The 13,033-nt window shown below is 35.5% G+C and overlaps 1 protein-coding gene across 1 annotated transcript in view; it reads left to right on the top strand.

Annotated features, from left to right (window-relative positions):
* LOC111046993 (solute carrier family 12 member 4) overlaps window positions 1-13,033 on the top strand; it is a 494,114-nt gene that overhangs the window by 410,457 nt on the left and 70,624 nt on the right. Inside the window, exon 3 of the mRNA XM_039420090.1 lies at window positions 5,950-6,029. Within this exon, the coding sequence (XP_039276024.1) occupies window positions 5,950-6,029 (80 nt within the window). The remainder of the gene's footprint in view (window positions 1-5,949; window positions 6,030-13,033) is intronic.

Here is a 13,033-nt window from a genome sequence, read left to right as displayed (position 1 = left end):
AACATATTTTCTCAAGACAAAAATCAGTTTCTATTAATATATTTTTTTAGAAAAATTGAATTTTTCGGCAATTGGTTATCCCCATTTCTGCTAGGAACACTGTCAATTAAGTATGATCAAAATAATCTTCACTGAAGATTGTGATACCAATGACTTATTGAGAGGAATTCAGATTTTTTTTGCTTCCTCTATCGTCTGTGATGAGCATCAAAAGTTGAATTTCAGTCATTTATTCAAAATAATTCATTTCCAAGTGAAACTATTTCGAATTTACATTATTCTATAAATTATGATGCTTCAACCGAGTGTTGTAGTGTTAATCCGAGTGAAATTCTCCAACATTAAGCTTCTGAACTTCAATATTCATACTCAACTCTTTGTTGACCGAGCGAAGTGAGGTCTAATATTCAAATCGACGGTTTTGCATTTCTCTTTATGTTTATATGTTCCGCATTTACGGCGAAACGCAGCAATAGATTTCCATTAAATTTGACAGATATGTTCTTTCTGAATTCCGCGTCGACGTATACATAAGGATTTTCTTTAAATTTTATATTTTAAGGGTAATACAAAAGGAAAACGAGTCTATTTCGAACGCCAATATTACCGTAAAAATCAGACTATGAAATTATTCATTATAAATCAGCTGTCTGGTGGATTATTAATTGCATGCGTCATTGTATGCAATTATATCTCAATGAAACTTGGTGAAAAATCAGATGTCATGTGGACTATTAATTACATGCAATGAATCTTGCAAATGATAACTCGAAGTAGCATAAATTACTAGCTAAATTAAAAGTCTCCTGACTTTTCTCTGCGTTTAACTCGGTAAGCTTTTGATGATAGTAGCGTATTTGTTAAAACAATTTATTGTCGATACAACAACCCAAATAGACATTAGTTGTTTACACACCGATATCTCGCCGACACGTCAGGACAGGACATAGTTCAGTCTGATGGAGTATTAGAGGAGGCTGTGGTTTTTAACTGCGCAAGGTCTACTGTTCACAGAACTACTAGTTATTACGGTTCTGATTTTTATGAATCAGTTACTTCTATGTTGAATTTGAAACATCCCGGCACATTGAAAAGCTCCCGCTTACCTTTAAATCATCATTCCAGACTGAATTGAAATAGATCCGATTGTTTGAAGAACATGGATTGCAAAACTATAACAATTTAACTTTCCCAAGCTTTTATGATTTTCTGTTTGGGGATTTTCAATTTGCTATCCAGACGTTATCATTGAGTGACTATCTGTTGCAGGGGTGAAACAGTTGGATGAGATCATAAACAGAGTCATTCACTCCAGCCATCTAGTCAGTTGTATTGGGTAGTAGTGGGTACGAGTATATTGGGAAATTGCCGATCTAGAGCTACGCCATCGAATTCCAAACAGAGTAGAACGGAGATTAGCTCTTCGGATTACTGCTATTCCAGGCTTATGACATGCTCTTAACCTCGACTATATTGGCACTTCCAGCTTCTTGCTACGGCGCAATCTCCTGCCCGGTGTATACTGCTCATGTACTCAGTGCTCATTGCTTATTGCGATAGCCCACACCTATTCAAATATCCATTGTCTCATTTTTAATTACAGTTCTAGCACAGAAAAAAAGGACTTATGTACCGAATACAATGATCAAGTTGTAAAGAAGTAAGATATTTTGAATAAGGTGAAAAAGTTTGATTTTAGAAATACCTTGAAATTGATTGTCTTGAACCATTTTATAGTGTCACATTCACATTATATTACTTCTTGATTCATGGCAACTCTATTCAAATATGAAGCCACTCATCATTACAAATTCAGCATCAAACACGTTATTAGCGTCTTATTATTAGCCAAATTTTGGAGACTACATGTTTGGACTCATTGGAGCTCTACTGACGAAATTCTCTGAAGAAAAGTGAATTGAGAAAATAAAATAGAATAGAATCGCTGCTTTTATTTTGACTTGGGAGGGCGGAGTTGGGGCTCTGCTGTCCCTCTCTTACAACCAACCCTCCAATACAATGCTAAATCTAATTTAAACAAATAAAACTTAATGGAAAAAACAATGTTAAAACAGAAAAAGTTGCTGATAATGAATAAAATCGAATTATAATCAAGTATAAGGTGGGTATAGCGAAACAAAACTCCCAAAAACAGGTGGGAGATAAAATGTCAGGAGCATATAGAATGCAACATAGCAATAAAACAAAGAGAATGGAAAGAATAAGAAAAAGAAAAAGACGAAGAACATGAATAATATAAAAAGGATTTGAATGATAGCTTACCAATAAGCATTTCCACGACCTCCTATATACTGAACCTGATCCTGCAAAACAAATGGCCGTCGTAGGTGGTGGACTTGATATGATAGTGAAGTGATATATGACTTATTGCCAAAAAAAATCAAAACTTGTTATTCCATTGTTGAAGTAATGATTGTTATTCCAGAGTATGGATGAGAATGAATCAATTCAATATTATTTGTTCAATGAACTGTTGTACTGGTTGTACATTTTGTCATAATATCTATGAGAAATAATAATTTCGCTGTCTGCTGCAATCATAAACTTTGACCCAGTTTATTTGTATGACACATCTCAGTGACTATATATTAATTTGGAACTGGATGCAGTAAGCAACTGCTATATGATTTCATCGTGATGTGATGCCAAATATTTGAATGGCGTACGTACAAGTTATGATTGCCAGCTTCTGGAATGAGATTTCCCAAACTTGGAGAGGCAAGTTGTATTCTCTGAAACGACCGTTTCTACCAGAATTCCCATAGCGAGAATACAATCCTGACGCCGGTCATACACCGTTTTTATCATATATATCTCCTCACAACATTTTCATATGAGCTATCTCCACCCTTCCACCGCTCCGCAAAATCTGGGCGCCGAATCCACCTCTGACCTTTACAAGCTGCACATCTACTCGAATATAGGAGATGGAGCCATTCCCCAAACCATCTCTCGAGTTGTTCTGGATACGTTGATGTAGTATCAAAATATTCCCTCTACTCAGCATGTCTTCGTTTTTTGTTTCTTTTTGGAACAATTTCGATACTCTCGCCTTTGAGTAGTCCAGAGTTGGCTCGTTAGACTGGGCTGCTGCAAGTAAGTAATGGAGAATCCATTGCAGAGCTCAAAAAAGGACACACTAGACTGTCGCGCGAACCACTGAAAGTGCTTTGAAGAACATCAAAGCACTCAACTTCAGATACGAACTGAATCATGTGAAAGCATTTCGATCCTGGTGACCCTTCTTCTCATAAAGGATCATCTCACACTTTTTCAAAGTCGTCACAGTTGACCTTCATCCTTGTTTCTCGTATATCATCCTCTAATCATCAAAATAACTCATCAGAATAATTACACTACCACTTGAAACGAGCGAGCCAATGAAGTGAAGTTGGCTTAAGCTCACTTATTTTTTCAGCTAACACTTCTTATCTTGAAGGTTGAATTCTAATTTATCTGGATTTATTGGAATTTCGTCATTCCATGGAATATGATTTTCCATGACAATACGTGACATTTTCTCCGTAAAAGGTGACATTTTTCCGAAAAACGTGACATTACATATATTTCTTTCATCTTAAACGACACACAGCTCAAGTAAGTACAAACATAATACATTTTAAACAAGTACAAAGGTATTGGGCCTAATGTATAGAAAAATATTCATCGACCAGAAAAAGTATAAATCTCCTAAATCTTACATTCGTGAGCTTTACTGTAGTTGTGGGCATAGAGCCCACTTTACTGTAGTTGGAAATAACAAAAATTGTCATTTTTCCTCATTGGAAATTATTATTAGAATTCATGCAGGATACCCAATTTACTCTTATCTGAAAATGTCACAAGAGTTGAACTGGTCTGAATTCAAAGCTCTCACTTTATGAACCGGATGGCTGCAGTCTAGTGATTCATGCTCTACCACATACAGTAGTTAGGGATTGGTGACCACTCGATTTCATCAATATTGTGGTAGCGTTCGTGAACACGAAGCGCACACATGTATAGGCTACACATACGCTCACTCACACAAACAAGTATGCTTATATGAGTATCGACACACATATTCCTTGTGCATTGCCTCTGTGTCGGTTGGCATTATCTGCATTGCAGGATGACCATCGTACTGTACATCCACTCCACATGTCTTCCAGTTGTTCGCTACATAACCTCTCTCACTAGTTGCTCTTCTCTGTTCCTCTTCCACCCTAAAATTCCAATACATGTTTCCCTCTGACCTTCCATCGATATCTCTTGTCAGTTGGTTCTCTCACACTCACTCCAACCCCGCTAATCTTCAACCTCTTCGGAGCAATAAATTCCCTTGCCAACTATATTAGAATCTCCTGCCCGACGTAATTAATTGATCGTTCATTCCGGCAAACCATGGCGCTCTCATATTCCGTTCACTGTCATAAATTGCCCGTAGCTCAATTATGGGTTATTCTCGTTGCCTCGCCGGTCATATTCCACGTTAACCGCTAGCGAACTGACTCTGCGTTCAAATGCAATATCTCAGCGTTCGATACGATGAAAGGTGGTGGCGGTGAGAGGAGGTGAGCGTGTCCCCAAACCGCGTTCAACGAATTTATTTGCTGAAAGTAGATTTTCAATATTATTACTCCATGAGAAAACTCTGTCGGCTACAGTTTTATATTGAAATATGTCTGCTCTCTAATATTCAAAATTATTCATCGCTGTGACTCTTTGGTATTCATGTTTCAATACAGTACCAGTGTTTGATCCATTCAAAACACGAATAATAAGATGAAAAGTAGAGTGAAATAATGAATTTTGCTCTTTCTTCTTCATCTATGGAACTGATTTCAGGAGATAAAAAGTTTCACGATAGCGATACCTTCACTTGAGAGAAATATTCTTGATTATTCAAGATTACCTATATAGCTATATATAGCTATATACCTTTATACCTATATAAACAGTATAATTATTCTACTCAAATTTAGAATCAACACTCTAGAATCATTGATCATAATATGATCGATGCTGAATAAATATACTACATACAGGATTAGCTAAGAACATTTGAAATATTTACAATGCTGCACTTCTATTTGAGAGCTAGAGTCCTACTAGGGTTTCGTAATTCTAATTGTATATTGTAGGATGAATAATCAATAACAAGAACTGCTGATATTTTATTTATTAATGTGATTGATCCAATTCCGAGATGTGATGTCTTATGACCGGGGAGGTGAAAACTATTCATTTTTTTTGGTTTTGTCATCCATAGAATAAAATAGATTGATCTAGGAGAGTTATTTTGAATGATTTCTTGAGAAGATATTCAGGTTATCATGTATCTTCCTATGAGTTCGAATTTTTCTATCAATGAACTTGAGTTGGAGAAGATAGACCAGAGGGAATGTAATACGACACTGGTACAGAAGTGTGTTTTTATTTACCTTTGGGACTCGAGACTAGCTGACTTTTGTGGTTACGACCCAACTTTATATGTGAACAAACCACCAGGGACTTCAAGGTTGAGAAATAGAAGATGGGAGTTGTTTTTTTCTGGATACTGTACAAAGTACTGACTTGTAAAAATTATAGCTCAACGCTCTTAAAGATACGCTAGAAAAACAAATCATCCAGAAATTTAAGCTCGACTATCTTTTGCCACATCATACGACTCATTGAGAGATTGGTATTGGTATATTGGTGTAGAAACCGGAACCAGTATCTTAAAATTTTCCAATAATTAGTGGCTCTGACGATTTCTAGTTGATTTCATTGAATTCAATGAGAAACTACATACACCATGTGTTTATGCAAATTAATTAATAGTGTTTTCTCTAGTAGTTCATACACTATTTACATTTCGACCGTTAATCATATAATATTATTCTTGTAGTAATAAACTGAATCATCATGATAAATATCATACTCACAGATTTTTTTTATTTCCAGGGGATGGAACTGACGATCAACCATTTGTTTCCGAAAAAGAAAAAATGTCTGGCTACGAGACGAATCTCTATCTCTACTCCGTAAGTAATAGCGAACTCTAAATATTTCATAATTCATACTTACAGTCATACATCATAATATACTTCGCAGTCACATTTTATTTTTCAAGTTGTGTTTTGCTCATTCATCCGTTTCAGAGATCACTCTTCCAACGATACTGAAAAAATATTAATTATATCTCTATTTTCCTTGAATCAACATTGTGCAATATTACTAAGTGTAAAAGCTGAGCACTTCCATTCATAGTATGGTTAGTACTTTTTGGTTGGTTCGACTGCTCCTAGATTTTACCAGAAATTAAGAGCAACAATTTTGGAGCAAAGATTGGAGATTTATTGCTTGAGGGTCTCTGACTGCAAAGCTGGGAGTTTCAAGTGGCTGGTTTTTAATTAGAATGCCTCCTACACTCCGGTTGAGGGGCTCTCCTGAAAGACTTGACCTCCAGTCGCTCCGTCGACTCGTCTGTCCTCTCTGTCACCTTCACTCGATTCCAAGCAATTTCCTCTCACTTCTTGCACCTGAAAATTCAGCTCTCAGCGCAGCTCAAAATGCTTCCAAGCGTTCACGTTTAAAATTCATTCGCAGCAAAGGGGACTCGTTTGTTTGATAGGCCTTCGCTCCCAACCCTCATTTCGATGGTTTTCGTTTATGACTCTGGCACTTCTTTACTTTTACTCCAGCTTTAAGCTTTCATATCCCGTTATATTTTCTATTGAAAACTGTGTTAACTCTCGTATATTTTCTAATATTACAAAAGCATTTATATTAATAAAACGCATGGCAGGAGGTATGCAATTCATAATAATGTTATAATTACGTTATTAATACGAATAAATTGTTATGAATTCAATAATAAGGAAAATTCAACAGAATCATAGCCTAATAGGAAGGATTGCATTGCTCATTTTCATTCTACCTCATAACTTCACAAATTTTACTGCTGTACCGTTTACAAATCCAAACCCAATTGTAAACAATTCATTTCATGTTCAACGTATCACATTATAATATAAATATCGGGGCACCGAGCTTCGCTCGTTATCCTATACTATTAAACGAGCAATTTCTGTTTATATGTTCAGACGTTTTGATGTTTAGATGTGCATATGTTTGTATTTCACCGAATCTCGAAAACGGCTTTAACGATTCTCACAAAATTCAGAACGTAGTAGATGCATAATATAAATTCGATTGCACTAGGTCTCATCCCTGGAAAAACTCTCTGAAGGACATTAAAAGGATAATTCATCCTTGGAAGAACAGATTTCGTCGTCTGTCGATAACAGAAGATGCGTGTGCCTGTGTGGGAGATCAGCTGTGTAATCATTCAAACAGCTTACCGTATCTCGTGAGAAATATTATCTAAAAATAAATTTTAATAGACTCTATCAAAATAATCTGATGCGTTGAAATGACATGGTTTATCACTCTAAATTAGAGTATATCATAATATTCAAAGTTAATCATTATTTTACAGTTTTGAGTGATTAGTGAGTGTTATTTTGTTATTCAATTTGGTTTGTAAACGATCTATATTATAAATTTTCTGTTTTTAAATATTTTGACTGAAAATTGAACCTGAATTCAAGTGTATGAAACATAACCTACTTTTTGGACCATTTAAAGTGTATAAATCAAAATTCGGGAAAGAAACAGTTTTGGCTGTGCCTATTTGTCCTTCCCAATCATTTTGAAGAATTGTGCTCTGTTTATCAATGAATAAATAACGAGCGAAGCTTGGTGCCACGATATTTTTCATTTATTGATAAACAGAACACAATTCTCTAAAATGATCGTGTTTATATTTTACAGCTGGCTATACGTCATCTTATTAATTTCGGGGATGCGATATTTTGACTTATCATACTAATGAACTAAAAAAAACTCAATCAAACTACACTCGAAAACAATACTCTAACTGAAATATAAACTTGGAAACAGAAAACAACAAAACTAAAATTGTGAATTGGAAAAATCAAACACTCATGGAAAAACTAGACTTAATAACTCAGGAACACAAACGAACGAACTGGGAAAACTTGACTATTGACTGGAAAGACATCATTATCGACCGACTGGAAGCACGTTACTTTTCATACAATGACTGCGAGAATTGTCTCTATTGTTGGGTGAGCATTAGAAAAACTTTCTATTCTATCAGAGCAGCTGATTAATGAACAGATTGATTTTTCCTTCTCACTCAATTGAATCTCAATGGTATGAATTTAAAACAACGAAAAGATGTCTTTAGGGTGCTCTTCTTGAAAATTTTCATTTTTTAACACTCTAGTTTTGTAATTTTCCTGGAAAATTTATACTCATTCGATAGTTTATAAAATGGCAAAGTTTTTCCATTATTGGAAAAATATTGTTACTGTGAAAAAAATCAAGAAAAAACTGTTTGAAAAGTTTAGATTTTAACTCGACTTTGAACTTTTTTCAACTTGTATCTCAATAACAAATGCAGATACAAACTTCTAACCAGTTTTATTGAATTTCTCAGCCAAATTTCTTATAGAAAAAGTATTTTACGCCCTCAATCACTCGACACAAAGCTATCAAATTGTAGACAATTATTCACACTCAAACAAGATGAGTCTCGTTTTTAATTAAAAAATCGAATTTAAACTGAAATTCTGATTCGAGGATTTGAGCTAGACACCTGTATTTGGTCTCATTCGAAAGATAATCAAAAAAGGAAGTTTTTGCGCTATAAAAATTATTTCGTACCCTGGGAAAAAAATCGAGAAAAATGTGTCTGAAGTTTTCAAAAAAACTTCAAAAATCACTCTTCTTCAACTTTGACCGCTGAAAAATACTACTCAATAATCGACTTTGGCATGTTTTATACCTCAAATCAATGTGAAATCTTGTCCTCTTTTCTACGATGTCCTTAAAATTCACTTAAGATCAATGGTTCTTGAGATATTGACGATTTAATGACTGGAAGTACGCCTACTTGAAAAATATCGAAAAATCAATATATCTCGAAAACGAAGGTCGATAGGAGAACATTTTACTGAACATTTTTTGTTGCGAATTGCATGTAGAATCTATGATAGACTTAAGGTTTACACCTTATCTGGGACACCCTGTATATAAAAATACAGAAATTGCTCACTTTAATATAATAGGATATACAGAGTGGGTGAAAAGTCCGAGAATGGCTTAGTATCTCATACACAAAGGTTATTTGACGGTGGGTGTGATTGGGGATCAAACTCCCCGTTGTGGAGGTCGCCCATGACCCTGTGCCCTTGGTACCTGAGGATCGAGATCACCATCCTGCTTTGTGCATGGAACTGATTATTGATTCTCCTAGGGAGCCACGTTTGCAATCCGGAACGCGTTCTATTTTTGATTTCAGAAGGGCTGACTATTTATCACTTTATGTGATGTTGCGAGATGTAGATTGGAGTGGTTTGTATCTGCTGAGCAATGTTGATGATGCTGTCAACTTTTTCTATGGTGAGATATTCAGGTGTTTTGAGGCCACTATACCTAGAAAGACACTAACAAATGAAACATCCAAATACCCCTCATGGTTTACTGCAGAGATTATTCAAAAGCTGAAAAGAAAGAATAGGTGCGCTCGAAAGAAGAATTACTCCAGTTTCCATAACAATCAATATGTCGCCTTGCGTAGAGAACTGAAAATTTTAATTTCAACAGCTTATAAGAGTTATGTTGATAGAGTCCAGTCCAATGTCAGTCACGATTCCAAAGAATTCTGGAAATTTATTAATAATAAGCGAGGCTCGGGAGACTTTTGTGAGACCATGCTTTCCAAAGATGAAGAGTTTACTGGCTCGGAAATTCCTTCTGGTTTTGCAAAGTTTTTCAAGTCTGTCCATACCCCAATTACGGCTTGTTACAAGATGGATGAGGACAATGGACTTTATGGTGAGGGCTCCAATAGTGCTCTGAATATTTCTCCAGTATCTGAGGATGACATACGTCAAGCAATCAAGAGCCTCAAGCCGAGAGTAGCTCCGGGTCCTGATGGTATACCAGCTTTCATTATCAAGGGTTGCAGCGAGCTCTTGGTGGCCCCCCTCAAGTATCTGCTTGATTTATCTCTTTGTAAGGGTGTTTTCCCCAGTGAATGGAAAATCTCCAAGATTATCCTATTTTCAAATCTGGAAAAGGAATCTAATAGAGAATTATCGTCCAATCTGTTTACTTTCTGTATTTTCTAAGATATTTGAAAATATACTATATAAGAAGATGTTTTGGCATGTAACTCCTATGATTTCTGACTGTCAACATGGTTTTTTAAGGGGTAGATCTGTGCTGACTAATCTTCTCGAATTTACAATGTTTGTTTCGAGTGTGTTGGACTCAGGTGGAGAGGTTGATGTGGTTTATACCGACTTTGGAAAGGCATTCGATCGAGTAAGCCATAGTGTGTTGCTGTATCGCCTCTCTAGTCTTGGCTTCAGTGATTCTCTGGTCAATTTGTTTAGATCATATTTACTCTACAGGCCAAATATAGTGACTGTCAAGGGGATGGATTCCCCCCATTACTACAGCACCTCTGGGGTTCCTCAGGGAAGTAACTTAGGACCGATCCTTTTCTTGCTGGTAATCAATGAACTTCCACTTCAGTTGTCATCTAAGTGTCTGATTTTTGCTGATGACATGAAGATATTCCGAGAGGTTGGTAGCCAGGATGATAGCTGTCAATTACAGTTGGATATTGATCGCATAGTTGCATGGTGTCATGCTAATAGCTTGGAAATTAATGTTTCTAAATGTAAGTGTATCACCTACTCTAGAAAACGATGTCCTTCTGCTTACACGTACAGGATTGGTGAAGCGGTTCTTAACAGAGTCAACACTTGCAAGGACCTGGGAATCATATTTGATAGTTCACTTACTTTCTCCTCTCACATTGAATTTGTGTCTTCCAAGGCTAACAGATTACTGGGGTTTGTCCTGAGAAATGCAGCTGACTTCAGCAATGTTGTGGCAATACTGAGTGTCTATTATGCCTTGGTAAGAAGCACTTTGGAGTATGGATCCATGGTTTGGAGTCCTCACTCAGACCAAAACATTCGGGTCATTGAAAGGGTACAGAACAAGCTGATGAGGTTCTTATACTTCAGAAGGTTTGGTGGGTCGTGTCCCCTGGGGTTCCCGACTCAGCAATTGAGGGATCTTTTCCTATTGGAGTCTCTACGTCAGCGTCGAGATAAAACATCTGTCTTGTTTGTTTGGGCATTGTTGGATGGTGCTGTAAATTCTCCTACCTTGCTTGCAATGCTGAATATCAGTGTTCCAGCATTCAATAGGCAGAATGCTAACTTGTTTGTGGCTCCAAGGTGCAGAACGGTGCACCATTTTTTCTCACCTTTCATAAGAGTGCAGAGATTGATGAACAAATTGAGTTTGAATGTTCAGCTTGCTGGATCAGAGAGAGAGGTGAGGAGTGGGTTGCTGAGGTCAATCCCTCGTTGATGGTTGGAGTTTGATTGGAGAAAGTCTTCTGTGACAGTGATCTCTTTGCTTTTTACTACTCCTTAAGTTGTGTGTTTAATTATTTCCTCTTGTTACTATTTTTTTTCTCTCTCTTCCTAGAATGACTTCTGTTTAATCATAGAGACTTTTTTTCATTTCATTTCATTTTCATATTTTCATTTTATTATTTGCTGTGTTTATTTTTTCTGCTATCTAAAATTGTGTTTAAATTTTCTGTTATGTATATTTTTCAGAAAGACTTTTCGTAAAAATTTCATAAACTTTTCATTTCTTTCAATATTTGTATTAAATATTCATTTTTAAATTGTTTCACTTGTATTATGTGTTAAGAGAGCAATTATGGGATATTATCCTTGTGCTCTCATATGTATCTCAAATAAATAAATAAATAAATAAATAAAATTGAAAATACTACTTTACTATGACTTCAAAAATCTGGTCCGCCACTTTGGATCCGTGGACCGTTTGGATCTATTGAATGCAACTTTATTTTCTTAAATAGGAAGGTGGTCATATAATACATGATTTCGATAAGAAATTCTAAGAAAAAAAATGGCGGAAACCGCATATCAATATCTCAAACAGTTAAGAAGATATTCACATTATTAATCAATACTATTCAAAGCAGAAAGGAGAGAAAAAAGTCCAAAACATATACACTAACTCATACACAAAAGTAATTTGATGGTGGGTGTGATCGGGGATCCTACTCAAATTAAAATTACTACTTTACTATGACTTTAAAAATCTGGTTCACCATCTTGGATCCACCATATTGAATGCAACTTTATTTTTTTAAATAGGAAGGTGGTCATGCGATACATGATTTCGATACGAAATTTCAATAAAAAAATGAATGGTGAAAACCATATATCGATATCTCAAACCGTTAAGAATATATTCACATTATTAATCAATATGATGCATATCAGAAATGAAATACATAAGTGGTATTGATTAATAATGTGTATATCTTCTGAACGGTTTGAGATATCAATGTGCGGTTTTTCAGCATTTATTTTTTCTTGAAATTTCGTATCAAAATCATGTATTGCATGACAACCTTCCCATTTAAAAAAATAAAGTTGCATTCAATATGGCGGATCCAAGATGGCGGACCAGATTTTTGACCAAGCGCCCAGTAGCCTACCGCATGAAACGTATAATTAAGGTTATACTGCATTCTTTCAAACGTGATTAAATTATATTATATAGACATTACATTTACCTGAAATGCTGAACTTCAATCATTCAAGTCACTGTTGAGTAAACAGGATATTGTAAATCCAGTGTTTTTGATTACGGTATTCAATGACATCTACTCTGTATTCTGTTGATTCATCCAATGTCATTCATTGAAGTTGTTCTACGAAAATGTGAGTAACTTAGAGATGTTTTGGGGAGTTGAAGAACTGAATAACTTCTTTTGAAGAGTTAATATTTATGTTCCAAACCTAATGGATACATTATTGTTTTGAAAATATAACAATCACAACCTTAGTATCAGTAACAAGGGTAACCTAACCACAAAAGTAAATAAAGA

Source organism: Nilaparvata lugens, chromosome 2, assembly GCF_014356525.2.
Source record: "Nilaparvata lugens isolate BPH chromosome 2, ASM1435652v1, whole genome shotgun sequence".
Taxonomy (NCBI): domain Eukaryota; kingdom Metazoa; phylum Arthropoda; class Insecta; order Hemiptera; family Delphacidae; genus Nilaparvata; species Nilaparvata lugens.
Note: the sequence above shows the minus strand (reverse complement) of the source record. Positions and strands in the feature narration are given on the sequence as shown.